A 17,954-nucleotide genomic window follows, 5' to 3' on the forward strand; every position below is an offset into this window, starting at 1 on the left:
ATTTCCCAAGTATGTGCCAGGAACAAGAAGGGAGAGTCCTCAAGCAGCTCACATCTTGGTGGGGAAATAAGATAGCCACATAAATCAGGAACGTGGTCAACACCACGAAAGTGCACAAGCTGCATAGGAAAGTTAAAGGGGAGTACTACGATGATTTCGGGAGGGTGGTGACAGGTAAAGACACGCAGAAAGGGGCTTTGGGGCAGGTAGAAGACTGCCTCCAACACTGCACTTAAGGGCTGTGACTTTATTCCAGGCCCTGAAGAGCGCTATGGGGTACAAAACAAGGACCCAGCCTGATGGATGCTGTGCTGTAGGAAGAGCGTGGGACAGCAGGGACAAGGACAGCACAGAGACAAGGCAGGGACGACAGGCAGGAAGCTGACACAACCCAGGGCAGGACCCATGGCTGGGCTGACCCAAGCAACTCTGTACGCCTCAGCGGTTACTTCTCATCGTAAATTAATAAATTGCCATTCTGGTTTATAAAAAGGCAGCAGCAGCTATGCTAACAGTCCAGAACAGAAGTAAAAAAAAAATAATAATTTCCTAAACTAGGACAGGAGCAATGGGAGGGGCTAGGAGTGCCCTCCCTCTAGGGCCTCCTTTCCTCCCCTAGCAGTAGGGTGCCTCCACCCTGCACTCTCAGTACTTAATGACAGCAGGGACTGCTACTTACCTTTTACCCCCAAACCCAGGGATGGGGCCTGATATTTGGAACACTTTCCAATACTTGCTGGATAAATGAGATGGAATTGGCAAGGACTCAGCTAGTCCCAAAAATAAGTTGAAAAAAAATTATTTTAAGGTCATAGCAGGAAGACAGGAAGGAGATCCAGGTTCTAGTTCTGGATCTACTAAGTGGCTTTAAACCAATCATTTCACCTCTGTAAAAGGGAGCAATAAGAAAAGCCAGTTAGGGGCGGGAGGGGTGCCAACTAACACTGTCATTACTCAGGGAGCTGGAGGGAAGCTGGAAAACCTCCTCCCCACAGTCTCCTGCATGGGATGCCGTTCCTCCTCTCCAAAACCCCACACAAGCATTCTTCCTCACATACTATCAGATACAATGACGTGTGCAGGGCCCTCAGGCCCATCTTCTGGCTCCCCACGCCCACAATCAAACCCACCCTTTGATTTGGTATCTACAGCAAGACTGTAAGCCAGATGCAGTCCTGGGGCAGGATATTGCCTCTTATCGGCCACAGGATGATTCTTATCACCCACTCTAGAACCAATAGTCCTCAGAGCCCAGAACCATCACTTCAAGAGCCGCCCCAGCCTCCGTGGACATGGCTTGCTCAACTCACCTCAGAGCCCAGCCAGGTCCAGCTTCCCTCCTAGGCACAAATACCTCAGCTAGTGCCCCCTACTGCTGCAGGCTCCAGAGGCCTGTCACTGTCAGCTTGCCTCAGACTGGCCAGCGACTATGCTCACTTGGCAGAGGAAAAGCCATAAAAATGCCCAGAGACGAGTCTAACCACCCCAACAGCAGCAGGAAGTGTGTACAGCCAAAAGCACGAGGTAGGGAAAAAAGCACTGGGCTTGCAAGTCAGAGATCTGGCTGCCACTAACAAGTCATGTGACCTTGGACAAGTCATTTCACCTCCCGAGACGGCAGTCTCCACATCTGTAAAAATGGGGGTCACCTTGTCTGCCCACAGGGAAGAATGAAATGAGATGATGCCAGGAAAGCACTCTGAAAAGTAGGCCAAACCACACATAAAGATTTGGGTTCACTGTCTATCAAGGGCCTTTTATAAGCCGTCATCAGCCCCTAGGAGCAAGGTGGCCCAGGACCCCCCAGTGATGACTCTGTCCAGGAGGAAGGAGAGAACCAGCAAGATGACCTCTCTCAGACGGTCTTGGTCAGATGGGGGTTGGGGACCAGGAAGAAATTCTACTTAACCACACCCCCTCTCCAGTTTGATCCTAACCCCATATTCACCCAACATAGGAGTGTTGGGTCATAGAGGACAAAGCTAAGCAGTGTCTGTCCCCTCTGCCAGGGTCCCAGTTCAGACGCACCATAGGTGGAGATGACAAACATCCTGTGTGGGATGGTCAGTCTGAGCATAGGTAAAACCTGTGTGTGGAGAACGCTGTATTTGTGCAGACAAACATTAAATGCATAGAATAACTTTGAAAAGTTACCCAAGAACTGGTAATACTCGTGCCTCTGAAGACAGGAGCTGGATGATTTAAGGTCAGGGCAAGGGAGATTTTTTCATGGCATACCTTCTGTACCTTCAGAATTTGAACCAAGTAAACTACTCAAAGAAATGATAATAATGGGGCACCTGGGTGCCTTAGTCAGTTAAGCATCGACAATTGATTTCGGTTCAGGTCATGATTTGTGAGATGAGCCCCACGGCAGGCACAGCGTGGAGCCCGCTTGGGATTCTCTCTCTCCCTCTCTCTCTCTGCCCCTCACCCACATGAGCACGTGTGGTCTCTCTCTCTCAAAATAAATAAACTTAAAAAAAAAACACAAAATAAAACAAAATGTTAAATACTACCACTATATTAAAATAATAATAAATAAATAAATATAAAGTCAAGCTGTTTTGCTAAGAGATGCACGGAGGAAACTAAGATTGGCTCCCCTCTCCTGGCCCAGCCCCAGAACACTCACTTTCCCTTCAGGAAGGGAAGTCTCCCTCCCAAAAACTCACCCAGCCTCCATCACAGCCTCAGCTATCATTCAAGGACCTGCCTCCCCCAGAAAGCCACCCTGATCACTCCAACCCTGCTGAATTCACCCTTCTCCTGACCCCTTCCTTCTCTCACATGTGTGTATGCTGCTTTGTAGGTTAATTATCCTTCCTGGGTAAGTCTTGTTTCAAACACATTTTTGCCCTTCTAGGGAAAGGGCTATACATTTCTTTCTCTTGTTTTCTCCAAAGCCCTGACCTAGGCACAGCGGTTGCCTAGTAATTGCTTCCTAAATATTGAACAAAAGAAAAAAAAAAGCAAACGACTGCATCACTGTGAGGCACTGGATGGCTCAGAGTGTTCTGTCACAGCAAAACAAGCACGTGATTCTTGAGAAAGGTCAGGAAGTCTTATATCTGGTGATGCTCCTAAGCTCTGCTCTACTGCACAAGCCAATGGGAGCAAATCTCTCCAGGGCTGGGGTGTCCAGGGCCAAGGCAGAGCTTCCCAGGCCTCCCCCAAGCTCCTGAGAGACCCTCTGGTGACACTGATATCCTCCCTCCCAAAGTCCCACACAACACCTCCAGCCCCTGAGACAGACATGACCGGATTTGGAGCTGCAGATCACACACGCCCCAATCAGCCAAGGCCTCACACAAGAGAAGCAGGCCATGCTTACAGAGCCCCAGAGATTGGCCCTGCGGAGGAGAGAGAAACCTTCAGGAGGGCAGCAGCTGAACCCCCGTCCTATGCAGAACCAAATCATGAAAGAAATGGGGGAAAACTGAGGGGGACAGTATAGAGTGGTGATGAAGAGCACGGAATCTGAAGCTAGGGTGCCTGGGTGCAAATCCTGACCCTGCCATGTATGTGTGCCTTTAGAAAAGTCATTTCAGGGTGCCTGGGGGGCTTAGTTGGCTAAGCGTCCAACTTTGGCTCAGGTCATGATCTCACGGTTCATCAGTTCAAGCCCTGCATTGGGCTGTCAGCACAAGAGTCTTCAAATCCTCTATCTCCCTCTCTCTCTCTCTGCCCCTCCCCCGCTCATGCAAGCTCATGAGCTCTCTCAAAAATAAACATTAAAAAAAATTTTTTTAAGCGAAAAAAAAAGAAGTTACTTCACCTCTCTGTGCCTCAGTTTCTCCATTTGTTAAACAGAGTAACAATACCTACACCTCAAGGGGCTCCTGTGAGCTACAGTAAGTCAAGCCCATAGGACAGTGGCAGCACAAAGAAATGGCTTAGTAAATGATATGCCTCCCTAACAAGGCAATAACAGCCCCCTGAAACAGACTGCTACATGCTGCCAAGGTGGACCTCACAGGTCTTCAGTGTTCATCTCTTCCTCAAGGAGGTGTCCCTGACCACAGCTGAGCCCAGCAGCTCTGTATGCTCCGAACATCTCCAGTGCTCCCTGGCAAGGCCTGAAAACACAGCACTTGCCTATGGCCCTTTCTCCAAAAATATGGGGTTCATCCTCCTAACAAAGCCATTACTTTCCCGGCATTCAGGCTGGGATATCCATGTCCTCCCCTCCTCTGAGCCCCTCCACCCCACCCAGTGTCCAGACACTCCAGAAAAGCCTGTGGATGAGACTGCTCCTCCAGGCCCATAGATAAGCCCCAAGGCCCCCTTCCCTATCCTAGCAGCAATGTCCTTCTCACACTAAAACCCCCTGGGATGCACACAGGGCCCCAAATGCCTTCTCTTCGTTGGCCCGAAATCCTACAGCTCTGCGGGCTGCCAGGGCCTAACAGAGACCAGCAGAGCCCCACCCCCCACTGGCGGCTGAGTAGCTGAGTCGGTGTCGTTCCCCTCCCCAGCCTCAGCTCCCTCTTAGAGCTCTGACATTGCAACTCCATGATCGAGGGCTGTGCTTCCCCTCCCCGCCACACCCCAACCCCTGGGTCAGCTGAAGGTTGAGGTGGCCCGTGACAAAGCCCTTCCCTTGCACAGCTCCTAGAAGTGCTGCCTCCTGGGAATGCAACCTGCGGAGTCCCTGCCGGCTTGCTCTTCACTAAGGAGAGGCCTGGGCCCAGGCCCACACCCAGGCCTCAGCCCAACCAACTGACCAACTGACCAACACTGGGCTGTCCAAGTGCAGCTCTTCTCACTGGCTGCCATCCTTCCTGAGGGAAGAAATAACCTAAGGGGTCCTTGGGCAGCTCACCAGGAGCAAAGCCGTTAGACCCTTCACTGGCAGCACAGCCAGCTATATAAAGGACCCACATTGTAGACTGATTTTTATCACTTGGCTGTGAAAAGGGCCAACGCTTCTTCATGACTACACAATTTTGCAGAGGACTGGCCCTGTACAAGGAAAAACATAGCAAACTGACTCGCAGAGAGTCCCGAGAGCTCCTGTCATTGTGTTAATGATCTGTCCTGGCACAGGATAGGAAGGGCAGGGAAAATGTGGACAAGGCCAGGCTAGTCATTTAGCTTCGGCAAGAGCGTCGTGGCACCAGGGGAGCAACCATAACAAGTGCAGCCGGCGGCCCCCATCAGTGGAAAGGGAGAGCCCTCCGGTTGCCTGGAGTGGAGGAGCTGCTGAGTTATGCCTGTCCCCGGCTGGCTTCGGAGAGGAGAACAGGGCAGAGACGGGGTTCCCACCCAGGGCCAGATGCAGAGGGAAGGGGAAGCTGCTGTGCCAGCCAGGAGCCGCCCAGTCGGAAGGAGGAGTCACTTCCTACCCCTCCCCTCTGCCCCAGCACTGCTGCTCAAGCAACCCCAAATAAAAACTACCCGTAACTCAGGGAGTGGGAGCCAGACCCTACCCCTCCACTCCCCACAGCCAAAGCAGACTTCCCCAGCAGCTCCACAGGTCTGGGGTTGGAGCAGGAGCCAAAACCAAGGACCCTCATGGCCTCAGCTACTTCCTGAGGAGCAGTCACATCTGGAAACTGGTGGAGAGAAGGCTGCGGGGTCACGGGCACAGGAATGCACAGGCTGTCTGGAGGCTAAGAGATGAATGGAAGCCCTCAAACACCAGCCCAACCGTAGGCCAGCAGGCTGCATTTTCCCTCAGGTGCATCTCGCAGTGCCCCCAACCCCACCACTCTCAAGGGATTTCAGGTCTCCATGCCCAGCCAGGCAGAATACTGTAGTCTCAAACCTAAGCGGTCCTGGGCCACAGGCCTCCACAAGGCCCTCCATAAAATCAGTGGCACGGGTCTGACCAGATGCAACAGAACCTATCAGGGTGCCACAGTTAACAGCCTTGCCGTGGTCCCAACAGTTCTATGCTTTGGGATAAAAAAAACCAAACCGGTCCCGACCCAAATTAAACCCAGACTCAGCCTTCCCAAGGGGCCAGGCTCTAACCATGAATCTAATAGGCCCAGGATGGGTGGGGAAGGGTTCTTTACAGCAGGGACTCTTTTACTCCACACACAGCACCCACTGGAGAGTAGTACCAGGAAGGGTACAGAGATAAAAACCAGAGAGGAAATAGTGGAGAAACATCTCAGGATTTTCAGACTTGTGATGATGCATATATGGCTTTACTGGGGGGAGATAGCTATAATCAGTTTCCTCCTGTATTACGTTAAATTATGTTTTGAGGACTTCCTCTTCAATTATTTGGAAGCCTCCAGTGAAATCCCTCACCTCAAAGAGCACCCCTTGACAAAGGAGCTTCAGGAGCCGTGAAGGCACCTCGCACCAGTCACCATCATCACCATCATCCCACAAGGCAGGGTCCTCAGCGTAACCACAACGCCCATACTTTGAAGCCTTGCTCTAGGTCTGCAACTATACCAAAGCTTTTATAGACACTGTCTTATTTAACGTTGCGATTCCATAATTATTATTCTGACCTTTGCAGAAATGAGGAGACGGGTTAAGAAACTCGCCTGCTAGGAAGTCACAGAACTAGGAGTGAAACCCCAGTCTCCAGGTTTTTAAACACTGGGCTGTCCAGCCTCCCCGACAGGGCAGGGGCAGCTCCAGCCCAGGCTGCTGGGGGGTGCTACAAGCTGATCCAAGCCGGGCTACAGCACTGCAAGAGGCCTCCCAAGCCCAGCCCTAGTTCTCAAACCTGGAGAAGCAAAGAGAATGAAGGACTGCAAGGGGTCAGCCTATTTCATCAGGCACTCTCATACTCCTGGATGCACTCTGCCACCCACGGTCCTAGGGTTTTCCCAGGCTCAGGCTCTTCTAAGTTCTGTATTGTTTCCCCTCATCACATGAGAAAGTTTTTTACAGGGCAGGGACATCACCCAGACACTGTTACCAACAACCTCCCTCCACTATCATTGCTTTTCACTGACCAGCAACCACATCTAGATGCTTTACCTGCACTCTCATTTCATGCTTCACATCAATCTTGTAATAGCCCCATTGGATGGATGAGAAAACTGAGGCACCAAGAGTTTATTTGACTTGCCACAAGGTGGCAAGTTTGAGACTAGAATCTGTTTCTTGCAACTCCACAGCCCCATCATCATAACCATGAGGCTGCCCTTCCCCAGTCAGGTTCTGTCTTGGTGACACAGGCCTGCTATCTACCTTCCACGAGACCACCACAACTGACTGGCTCCTGGGGTTAGAGTGGATGGTGTTCTCCACCATTATTCAAAGCTGAGGAGGCTACACCCTGGTCCTCTCCATCTTGCCCTCTCCCCACTGGGAAATGTGCAGACTCACTGTCTTAACAGCTCACGCCAGGGTGCTCCCAGGATATGCAACCAGGAGTGGCCATTAAAGTCAGAGGTGGGAGGTGGGGACCAGAGTTGGGAACAGCAGCTCTCACCCTCTGTCAGTAGGCATGCTGTTAGGTCCAGCTTACCGGAAGATCAGGCAGATTTCACAGACTTTTCCTCGTCCCACCAGGAGGGCCCCTCTCCTTTCTGCCCCCTCCAGGTTCTATAAATAACCCAGGTCAATGCAACAGAGGAAAAGCAGCTGGTAGGTGCGGAAAGATCCTGGTGAGAAAGAGGACTTCTATAAAATAAACTAAGGCTGCCTTCAGATCAAGGGGTGGCAAGTCAAATTCACCAAGAGGGGCTGTCCTTGGCTGCAAACAGGCAGGCCCACCTGGGCGTACAAGCACAGACAGCTCAGGAAGAACCAAAGACCACGAAGAAATCAAGAGCAGAAATTGAAAAAGATCAAAGCTCCCCCCACCCCAAGTCACGGACTTCACAGAGGCCTCTCCCCACAAGCCTAGAGACCTCCTGTCTCCCCCTGTATACCAGGGGTATCATGTACTAGTCTGGTCAGATTAGCTGAGTGGTGGAGGCTGAAGGACCAGGAAAGAAAGGGGTGGAGTGAATTTGGGGACAGAAGCCTCTTCAGGAAAAGAAAGGGCTAAGAGATCCAGAGGAGAGCTTTCTGCCCCACCCCCACAGCCTCCCTCAGCCAGAAAGGAAGGAGAGGACAGAAAAGCGGAGGAAAAAAACAAAACAAGGGCCAAACTATACCACATGATTCCACACCCAGCAACCAAACAGCAGCAACTCAGAGAAAAGGAGAGGAGAAGGCCAGGGGAGGGGGGAGGTGGAGTCAGGTCACAGCCCTGCCCTGAACCTGCCCTATGCTACCCAGCTTCCCATTCCAGGCCACAGAGCCATGAAGGCCCTTTCCTCCACACGTTTTGAAAAACATTCAAGGTCAGATCCTTTCTAACCAAATCCTGCTCTCATATGGGTCTGCACCTGCTCCAACAAGGTTTCCTAGATTTACTCAGATGCCATTCCAGGTGGGCAAACCTTTTCAGCACCTGTCCCCACCTAGGGCACACCCCTGCCCCCATCCCTTTACCCTCCTCATCCAGGGTCCCTGGGGTCCAGGGGAGGTGTCACCCCAGTTAACCCCTTGAATGATCCACAGCAGGTGCTCAGCCCTAGGGACTGGCTTTCAGATCCTGCCCAAGTCCAAACAGGAAATGGGGCTCCAAGTCTGAAGCCTTGATCTTAACACAGGGAAGGTTAAACACTGCCAAAATAAATGATTAAAAAACACACAGGCCCTTCTAGGTGGAAGTGGCTGGGAGATGATCTCCTGCTGTGCACTAACTGTGACGCTGCCTTCACCTCAAGCAGGACAGGCAGGACACTTGAAGGCTGCCTGAAGGGTTTCCTTCCTTTAATTAAGAGGTTCTCCTGTTTTCAGAACAGGGACACAGAGGGGCAGGGTTCCAGAGGCCATCCAAATACCAGGCAAGAAGCAGATGCCCTCTGCATTTTCCAGATTTGGTGGGGCATCTCAGGTCAATCTAGCCGTCAAGTAGAACACTGCACCTTTCCTCCCCCCACAGGTCGAGGCCGTGGGCCTCTCCACTACCCTGCGGGCCTGGCTTGGGGCAAGCGCCTGCAGTGCCCCTCCCCTTCCAGGAAAGGGAGACAGGCCCAGAGGCCCTAAGAATGGCCCCAAGATTTTCCTTCTTGAGGTTCCCATGGTGCAAGGGCCTCTGGATCCCACTCCGAACTTTACCGGGCAATCTACTCCTAAGGCTAGGCCACCAATCATACCTCCCCCCTAGGCTACCCAAGGACACACCAGCAGCCAAGCATTGAACGTCGCAAGGAAGGGGATCGATCAGAAGGGGACCCAAAATGCAAAGAGGCGGTTTATGCCCTTGAGCGCGCGGCAAAGGGCGCACAGCCCTGGCCGAGGTTCGGGGTCCCGCTCCCCCGCCAGCCCCGCCCAGCGAGGCCTTTAACCGTTTCCGCGCTCTCGGCGCCCCTCACTCACTGCGTGTGCTGGGCGCGGCCTGCGCCGAAGACCTCGTCCAGCGCCACCGTGGCCTGGCCCAGGAACTTGTCGACGCCGATGAGGGAGCGGTGCATGGTGGTGAGCACCAGCTCACAGGCGGCAGCGGAGCCCGCGGCCCACGGCGCCGGGCCCGCGTCGGCCTCCTGCGCCCGCAGCAGGCCGTCCAGGGCACCAGGCGGCAGCTCGAAGGAGCACTCCTCGCGCCACTCCGGGCAGCCCGGCGTCTTCTCCACCACCGACGTGCTGTACTTCTCACGGCCCACCTGGATCACCGTGTACGCGTCGCTAGTACTGCCCGCTCCCGAGCTCTTGCCCCGCAGCCCGCGGGCCCGCAGCACAGTCACCTGGACGTGCGTGGGTAGCCAGCGGGAGGGCCCAGCCGCCGGCTCGGCGTCCCGCACCAGGGCCATGGCGGGGCAGGCGACAGCGGACGAGGGCCGGCAAAAGCGGGAGCAGACACGGAGACCGTGAGAGGAACCAGGCAGCGGGCGGAGGGCGGTCAGGAGCCGGCTCCGAGCGCCGCCGCCGCCACCACCGGGCCGCCGCAGCTGCGGGCTGGGCTGGGCCGAGCCGGCAGCCGCCTCCCCGCCTCCCCGGCCGCCGGCCGCGCCACGACGTCAGCGCCCCGCCTCTCGCCCTGCCCCGCCCCGCGACCCAGACCCGCGCGGTGGTGCGGCAGTGCAGCGGAGGCACTGGCTGTCGCGCCCCGGCGCTGGCCTCCGCAGACCGGACCGGAGCTGGAGGGGCCGACGGGGACCAAGGGGTGGGGCGTGCGGCCACTGCAGAGGGGTGGGCGGGGCTCCGGCATTGGCCCCGCCCCGGCCTGGGGGCACCCGCGGAACCCCGCCTCGCTTGCGGGAGCGCGGCACCCTCTGCCCGGTATGAAAAGCCCGCTCCGCGTCTCCCGGCCAATCCCAAATCTTTCTTCAAGATGTCCCTGCTCCGAAAGCCCTGCCCTGCAACTGCCCCGGCCCGCCCCTCCTGGAATGGCCATCCTCTTGGCGCGGGCAAGTGGGGGTGGGGCGGGACCCCGCTGCCCCCTCCGTCTCGAGCCGCGCTCCAACCCTCCTCCAGCCGGTCCCTGCCAGGGAAGATGCTGCGTGAAACCAGAAGTGAGTCTCGCTCTGGCACGTGACTGGCCCGCGACAGCGAGCTGGAAGCCGGAGAGCTGCCCCGGCTTCGGACCTCCGCGCGCTTCGGGACCTACTGATGAAACGAGACCGCGCCGCGGAAGGCGGGAGAGCTGGGCTCGCCCTTAGCGGACACTGCGGTGGAGAGCAGCGTGATGAATAAATAAGTAACGACATCAATATTTCAGCTGGAGCTCCTGCGTCACTGGTTGACGGAAATTATAGGCTCTAATGGGAGTTTTAAACAATTACTTCCACCCATTAAGTGCCTACTACGTGCCTGTGTGTAAAGCCCAGGGGTATGATTTGAATGCTTGGCTTATTATTAATAATGATAACAGTGGTTAGTAATTATAGATGCTGCATTTCGGCCAGTGCCGGTCCATGTACTTTATATGCATTACCTCATTTTATCCTCAGAGCAACCTTCTGGATGAGTATGAGTTTTATTCCTATTTTCCAGAAGGTAAAATTTCAGCTTAGAGAGGCTAAACTGCCCACGATCCATAACTGGCAAAGGTGGAATTTGAATCCACACAGATGACCCCACAGCCTGTACTTTTTAAAATCCTACTTTTTAAATAAAATGTAACACATACACCTAAAGAAAATCAAATAGGACAGAAGCGCTTATGACGAAAAGCGAAAGATTCCCTCTCCACGGCTGGATCCAAAGAAAACTCACTTACAGCCATTTGTGTTTTCAAGCCTGGTGGGTACCTCCATCTCTCTACATAAAATGCTTACATAGATGGATTTATCAGGGCCATTATCTATTGTCTTCCTGCTGTGACAGATAATGTATCTCACAACCATTTCCCTCCCTCAATCTTATGTGATAACCTATTTTTAGTTCCTCTGGCTGGCTACTTTTATGGCGGAAACCTGTATTTCTTCTTGGGAAGACTCTCCACAGTACCCCTTGACATCCTGTGCTATGAGAGAAGGATGCCAAAATCCCAACTCTGCCGGCCATGTTCTCCACCACAATATGGATACAGAGAACCAGTACACCAGGCACTGGGGATCCATGGGAACACACACACCACAGGCCTGATCCTGACAGCCTGCCGCCTTATCCCTGCATTCTGAAGACTGGGGTGGAGGAGTCCTGGGCACTGAGCCCCATGGTCCAACATCCCTGTGGATAGCACCTATCTTTGAAGCAGCCAGATCTGCCTGTGGGTCTTGGCTTTCTGCCACTTCACGGCAATAAGATCTGAAGATTAAACCAGCTCTCTAACCTCTATCAGCCTCATTTACTCATCTAGAAAATGAGGATAATGGTGCCTACTTCAAGCAGTTGCTGAGAAGATTGCGTGAGAAAACATTGTGAAAGATTTTAATGCAGTGGAGACCATCACAGATGATCTCAAGGCATCTGAAAATCATATACAGCTTTTCTTCTGATTATAAACATAACTTGGAAAATGCAGAAGAAAATAAAGGAAATACAAATAGGTCATAATCTCCCCACCCAGAAATAAACATTGTTAACCATTTGTTGTGTTTCTATCCAAGCTTTTCTCTACACTCTGTTGTTGATGTGTTTGCATTATGCCTGTAGGCAGCTGTAAGTGTAGCTTTGGAGTGGGCGTTGGAGCCCTGGTTCTACCATTTACTTTACATGTATTATCTCATTTACCCCTGAAGACACCGTTTAAGGCAGGTGCTGTTGCCACCTTCGTTTTCACTGATGAAGAAACCAAAGCGGAGAGAGAGCTTGGGTAATTTTCTCCAAGTTTCTAACTGGAAAATTGCAGAGAATGGGCTTGAACTCAGGTCTGAGGGACTACTGCCTGTGGCACTCTGCTCTCACACTAGCTTGTTGGTCATATAAGCACTACATAATTCGGAGTTGATAAAGCAGGAAGTGTTGTCATACCCATTTTACAGATGAAGAAATTGAGATATAAAAACGTTAAGAGACTTAACCAAGGTTGCACTCAGGACGAAGCCCCAACTTTAAGAATGGATTCCCCAAGGGCTTTGCAAATGAAGACATCTTTACCAAACTGCAACTAACATACATTAGTCACCCTTCTTTAATGGTTCTGCTTAACCTGTTTCCTCGTTCTCTAACACAACTAGACTGCCTCCCCCCCCCCCCCGCCCCCATGGAGTAGCAAGGCTGCAGGAAAGGACAAAACAGAACTCAGATGGACTACTCCCTCTCTCCTTCCTCCTGCCCTGGCCCACGCAGTTTGGCAAGCTCAGGCTTCCTGTTGGCCTGGGACTGCAGCTATAGGAGGGCAGTGAAGCCAGGCAGGGCTCCCCTGCAGGTCACTTGGCCCTAGGAGGAAAGGGCCGGGTCTTTTAGCTATCTGTGGGTGAGAAAAGAGCAGAAACTCTGAAGACACTGAGGTCTTGACCACCTAGAGATATGTGTCCTCCTCCACAAAATGAGGCCACCAACATCCCCATCCCCTGCAGCCTGCCATGAGGGTTAAACCAAGGACCCTCTGGCTTCCCCTACCTCCCCTGGGGCCGGGTGTGCTCATGCCTTCCTGGGCCTCTCTAGTCCGTTAGGGGATAGTTCTTGCTATAAAAAAGTGGTCCTTTGTGTAATTTCAACTTGTTGCTTCGTTCTGCAATACCATAAAAGCCCATTCACCCTTCCACATAGGTACTTCAAATATCTTTGCCTGGCTCTTCAGTCTACATTTCCCCTTGTTCTTCACCTCCCCTTTCCCGCATCTGTTTTCTAGGCCCCTCACCATAGTAGAGTCACACAGCCCAGGTTCAAATTCTAGTGCCACCAGTCAGTGGCATTATAAGCTTGAGAAAGTTACTAAACCCCACTGAGTCTCAGTTTCCACATCTATTAAATGAGCCTAATAATAGAAGTCACCTCAAAGGGTTAATAAGAGAGCCATCTTAACACACACTAAGCAGTGATAAGTATTATCATCTTAGAAATCTTTGCTGAAAGCAAACGTTTGTATTTCCTTGTTTCATTTGCATTTCTTCGATTGCCAATGAGATTGAACTTTATTTTTCATTATTAGTCATTTATATTTCCTCTTTTACTGAGTTGTCTATTCTCGGAATTATCTATTTTCCATGCTCATTTTTCTTTGAAGCCTTAATTTCTTATTAATTTATGTTAGCACTTTATTAAGAATAACACTTTGTCTTTCATATATTTTGCAAATCAGTTTGACCAAAGAGGTTATGTTGTCAAATCCTTGAATTTCTTCCATTGTCTCAAGGTTAAGTTCTTCCACACTCACAGGTCCAATAATATCCACTCATATTTTTTCTAGCTTTTAAGTTGTTTGGCTTTTTCTTTGTTCTTTCATCATCTTTAAATTCTTCTATATACTATTTTAGTGAAAGGTTTGGAAATCTAACTCTCTCTCCCCCAACAGCCGTCCGTACTTCCCAGTACTTATTGCAAAACACTATCCCCTTGCCATTGGTTTTCTAGTATACATTCTTATATATACTGTAGACAGAGCCTGGACTTTGTTTTCTATTCTGCTGAGGTTTCTATCTTGTTGCCAGTGCAATTCTGTTTTAATTATTGTTGCCTTTTTAAAGCCTTACTACAACAGAAGAGCAAATCTTCACTCATTTCTTTTTTTCAAAGATTTTATTGCTATTCTCGCCTGTGTATTCATCCACATAAGCGCTAATTCTTTTTGGAATTGTAAGAGAAATTGTTATGAGAAAAATTAGTATCATTACAAGCAATAGCTATTTAAAATCATGGTATACTCCCTAAAATTTGGAGTAAGACAAGGATGTCCTCTCTCTACTTCTATTCAACATTGCGCTGGAGGTTCAAGCGAGGGCAATTTGGCAAGAAAAATAAATAAAAGTAATCCAGATTGGAAAGGAAGGGTAAAATTATCTCTGTTTGCAGATGACGTGATCTTATAAATAGAAAATCCAAAGGAATCCACTAAGAGACTATTAGAACTAACAAATGGGTTCAGCAAGGTTATGGGATACAGGCTCAAAATACTAAAATCAATTGTATTTCTGCACACTAGTAATAAACAATTGAAAAGAAAAATGAAAAACAATTCCATTTGTAAAAGCATCAAAAAATAAAATATAGGGTTGCCTGGGTGGCTTAGTCAGTTGAGCATTCAACTTTGGCTCAGGTCATGATCTCGCGGTCCATGGGTCTGAGCCCCGCATTGGGCTCTGTGCTGACAGCTCAGACCCTGGAGCCTGCTTTGGATTCTGTGTCTCCCTCTCTCTCTGTCCCTCCCCTGCTCCCACTCTATTTTTCTTTCTCTCAAAAATGAATAAACATTAAAAAAAAATTTTAAGAAGTTGTTATGGTCAATGTCATTTAGAAAAGCCTTCAAAAAATTAAACAAAATACCAAGAAATGAACTTAATGAAGTATACAATTGTACACTGGAAACTACAAAACATCACTGAAAGAAATTAACAAAGACCTAAATAAATGGAAAGATGTTCCATGTTCTTGGATAGAAGACAATATTGTTAAGATGGCAATACTTCTCAAATTGATCTATAGACTCAACACATTTTCCGACAAAATCCTGTTATTTTTGGAGAAATTGACAAGCTGGTCTTTAAAATCATGGAAATGGGAGGGACCCAGAAGAGCCAAATAAATCTTGAAAAAGGACAAATTTAGGGGACTCCTACTTCCCAACTTCAAAACTTATCTACAAATCAGGACAGTATGGTACTGGCATAAGGATAGACATATAGATCAGTGGAAGAATTGAGAATCCAGAAAGAAACCCATATATTTATGGCCAATTGATTTTTCAACAGAGGTGCCAAGAGCATTCAGTGAACCTTTTCAACAAATGTGTTGGGACAGCTAGATATTCACATGCAAAAGAATTAATTGTACCTCTTCCTTACACCATACACAAAAATTAACTCAAAATAGATCATAGACTAAATGGAAGTGCTAAAACAATAAAACTCTCAGATGAAAAGGGAGTAAATCTTCATGACTTGGATTAGGCAAAGCTTTCTTAGAACACCAAAAGCACAAGCAACTGAAGAAAAAATAGATAAACTAGCCTTCATCAAAGCTAAAAGTTTTTGTGCTTCAAAGAACACCCTTAAGAAAGTGAAAAGGCAACTTGCAGGATGGGAGAAAATATTTGTAAATCATACATCTGATAAGAGACTGGTATGCAGAATATATAAAGAACTCTTACAACTCAACAATAGAAAGATAATCCAACTCTAAAAGGGGCAAATGAGAGGGGCCTGGGTGGCTCAGTCGATTGAGCGTCCAAATTTGGCTCAGGTCATGATCTTGCAGTCCGTGGGTTCGAGCCCCATATAGAGCCTGATTGCCTGGAGCCTGCTTCAGATTCTGATTCTGTCTCTCTCTCTCTCTCTCTCTCTCTCTCTCTCTCTCTGCCCCTCCCCCACTCAAGTTTTGTCTCTCTCTCTCTCTCAAAAATAAACATTAAAAAAAATCATTTTAAAAACATTTTTTCAAATGATTTGAATAGATATTCCCTAAAGAAGATAGACAAATGGCCAATATGCACATGAAAAGAAATAAAAAACATTAGTCATTAGGAAATGTAAATCAAAACCACAATGAGACACCACCTGAAACCCACTGGGTGTGGAAACATTGAAGCCCTCATTCATACATTGCTGGTGGGAATGTAAAAGGGTGCAGCCGCTTTTCAAAACGGTTTGGCAGTTCCTCAAATTGTTAAATATGGCAGTTACCGTATGACCCAGCAATTTCATTGGAATAGAAATATACAGGAATATATCCAAAAGAAATGAAAACATGTGTCTACATAAAAAGTTGTGCATGAATATTGATTCCCAGATTCCCACCCTAAAACCTACAAACTAATCACCACCTACATTTCTCCCATCTCAGAGGAAGAGGTATTCCTATGTGCTTAATTTCCCTCTCTTTGCTTTGGGGCACTCCAGGTTTCCATCTCCTCCTTCATTTTGGTATTTCTCATCCACTGGCTCCTTCCTGTCATAATATGAATGTGTTCAAGTCCCTCCCAAGAAAAACAGAGAAAATATCAAGCTGCTTCTCGCTGTCAGCCTACACCATGTCCTGCTTTCCATCAGATTTGCTGAAGATGATTTATCCTCCTAGTCCTTATCCCCTTATCCCCAGTCACACCCCAAACCACTGCAGCCTGGGCTCTCCATGCCCCCACCCACTCATAATTGTAAAACCCCAAGGCCTTTCTTCAGTCTTTATCTTACTTGACCTCTCTTTGGCATTGAGTAGTTAACCACTGCCTTCTCCAAACTCCCTCAACTCCACTCTCTGCCTCAGACTCCATTCTTCCACACTTTTGCTCCTGCCTATCCCTCGACCCACTATCTCTGGGTCTCCTTCAAGGGCTTCTCTTCCCCCATTTCTTAACATTGGTTTATTTCTGAGCCCTCTCCTCATTTCACTCATCAGATTCTCCCTGGAGATTCACCCTTATATACGTGGTTTGATCCACCCTGTATATGTTCCCAATTCCCACAGGTCTGCTTCCAGCTGTCTTCTTTCCTGAACCCCAGATCCACACTTACAACTGCGAAGCAACATCCGTGGATGCTTCAAACTCAACAGGTTCTTAGGAGTTTGCTAAGGCTGCCATAACAAAATACCACTGACTGGGTGGCTCAAACCACACAAATTTATTTTTTCACAGTTCTGGAGGCTAGAAGTCCAAGATCAAGGTGCTGTTAAGTTGGTTTCTTCTGAGGCCTCTCTTCTTGCCTTGCAGGTGGCCGTCTTCTTGCTGAATTCTCACATGACTGTCCCTTGGTCTCTGTGTTGTCTGTGCCCTAATCTTCTGTTCTTTTTTTTTTAAGTTTATTTATTTTGAGAGAAAGAGAGAGAAAGACAGTGAGCACAAGTGGGAGAGGGGCAGAGAGAGAGAGAGAGAGAATCCCAAGCAAGCTCTGCACTGACAGTATAGGCTTGATGTGGGGCTCGAACGCAGGAACCATTAGATAATGACCTGAGCTGAAATGGGACACTTAACCGACTGAGCCACTCAGATGTCCATAATCTTTTATTCTTATAAAGAACATCGGTCACTTTGGCCTATGGAGGATGGACCTATCCATATGCTTGCATTTTACCTTATTTACCTATGTAAGGCCCTATCTCCAAATACAATCTGAGGTACTGGGAATAAGGTTTTCAACATAGGAATTTGTGAGGAACACAATTCCGCCCACAACAAAGTTAAAAGCTGCGCTCATCGAGGTGCCTGGGTGGCTCAGACAGTTAAGCATTCAACTTCGGCTCAGGTCATGATCTCACGGTTCGTGAGTTCAAGCCCTGCACACATCAGGCTTTTTGCTGTCAGCATAGGGCCCGTTTTGGATCCTCTGTCCCCATCTCTCTCGGCCCCTCCCCCACTGGTTCTCTCTATCTCAAGATAAATGAATAAACTTAAAAACAAAAAGTTGTACTCATCATTTTCCCCACCTCCAGCGGCTCCCTCTTCT

At 49.4% G+C, this 17,954-nt stretch overlaps 1 protein-coding gene across 3 annotated transcripts in view; it reads right to left on the minus strand.

Moving 5' to 3' along the window:
- The window catches only part of RAB11FIP5 (RAB11 family interacting protein 5), a 37,376-nt gene extending 27,456 nt beyond the window's left edge, over positions 1-9,920 (minus strand). Inside the window, exon 1 of one of the 3 annotated variants that reach the window (XM_042981731.1) lies at positions 9,352-9,920. In XM_042981731.1, the coding sequence (XP_042837665.1) occupies positions 9,352-9,782 (431 nt within the window). In that variant the 5' untranslated portion in view covers positions 9,783-9,920. The remainder of the gene's footprint in view (positions 1-9,351) is intronic. The other 2 variants (XM_042981732.1, XM_042981734.1) reach the window with 2 other exon arrangements.
- Between the last annotated feature and the right edge of the window lie 8,034 nt (positions 9,921-17,954).

The sequence above is a fragment of the Panthera tigris genome, chromosome A3 (assembly GCF_018350195.1).
Source record: "Panthera tigris isolate Pti1 chromosome A3, P.tigris_Pti1_mat1.1, whole genome shotgun sequence".
NCBI classification, from domain to species: Eukaryota; Metazoa; Chordata; class Mammalia; order Carnivora; family Felidae; genus Panthera; species Panthera tigris.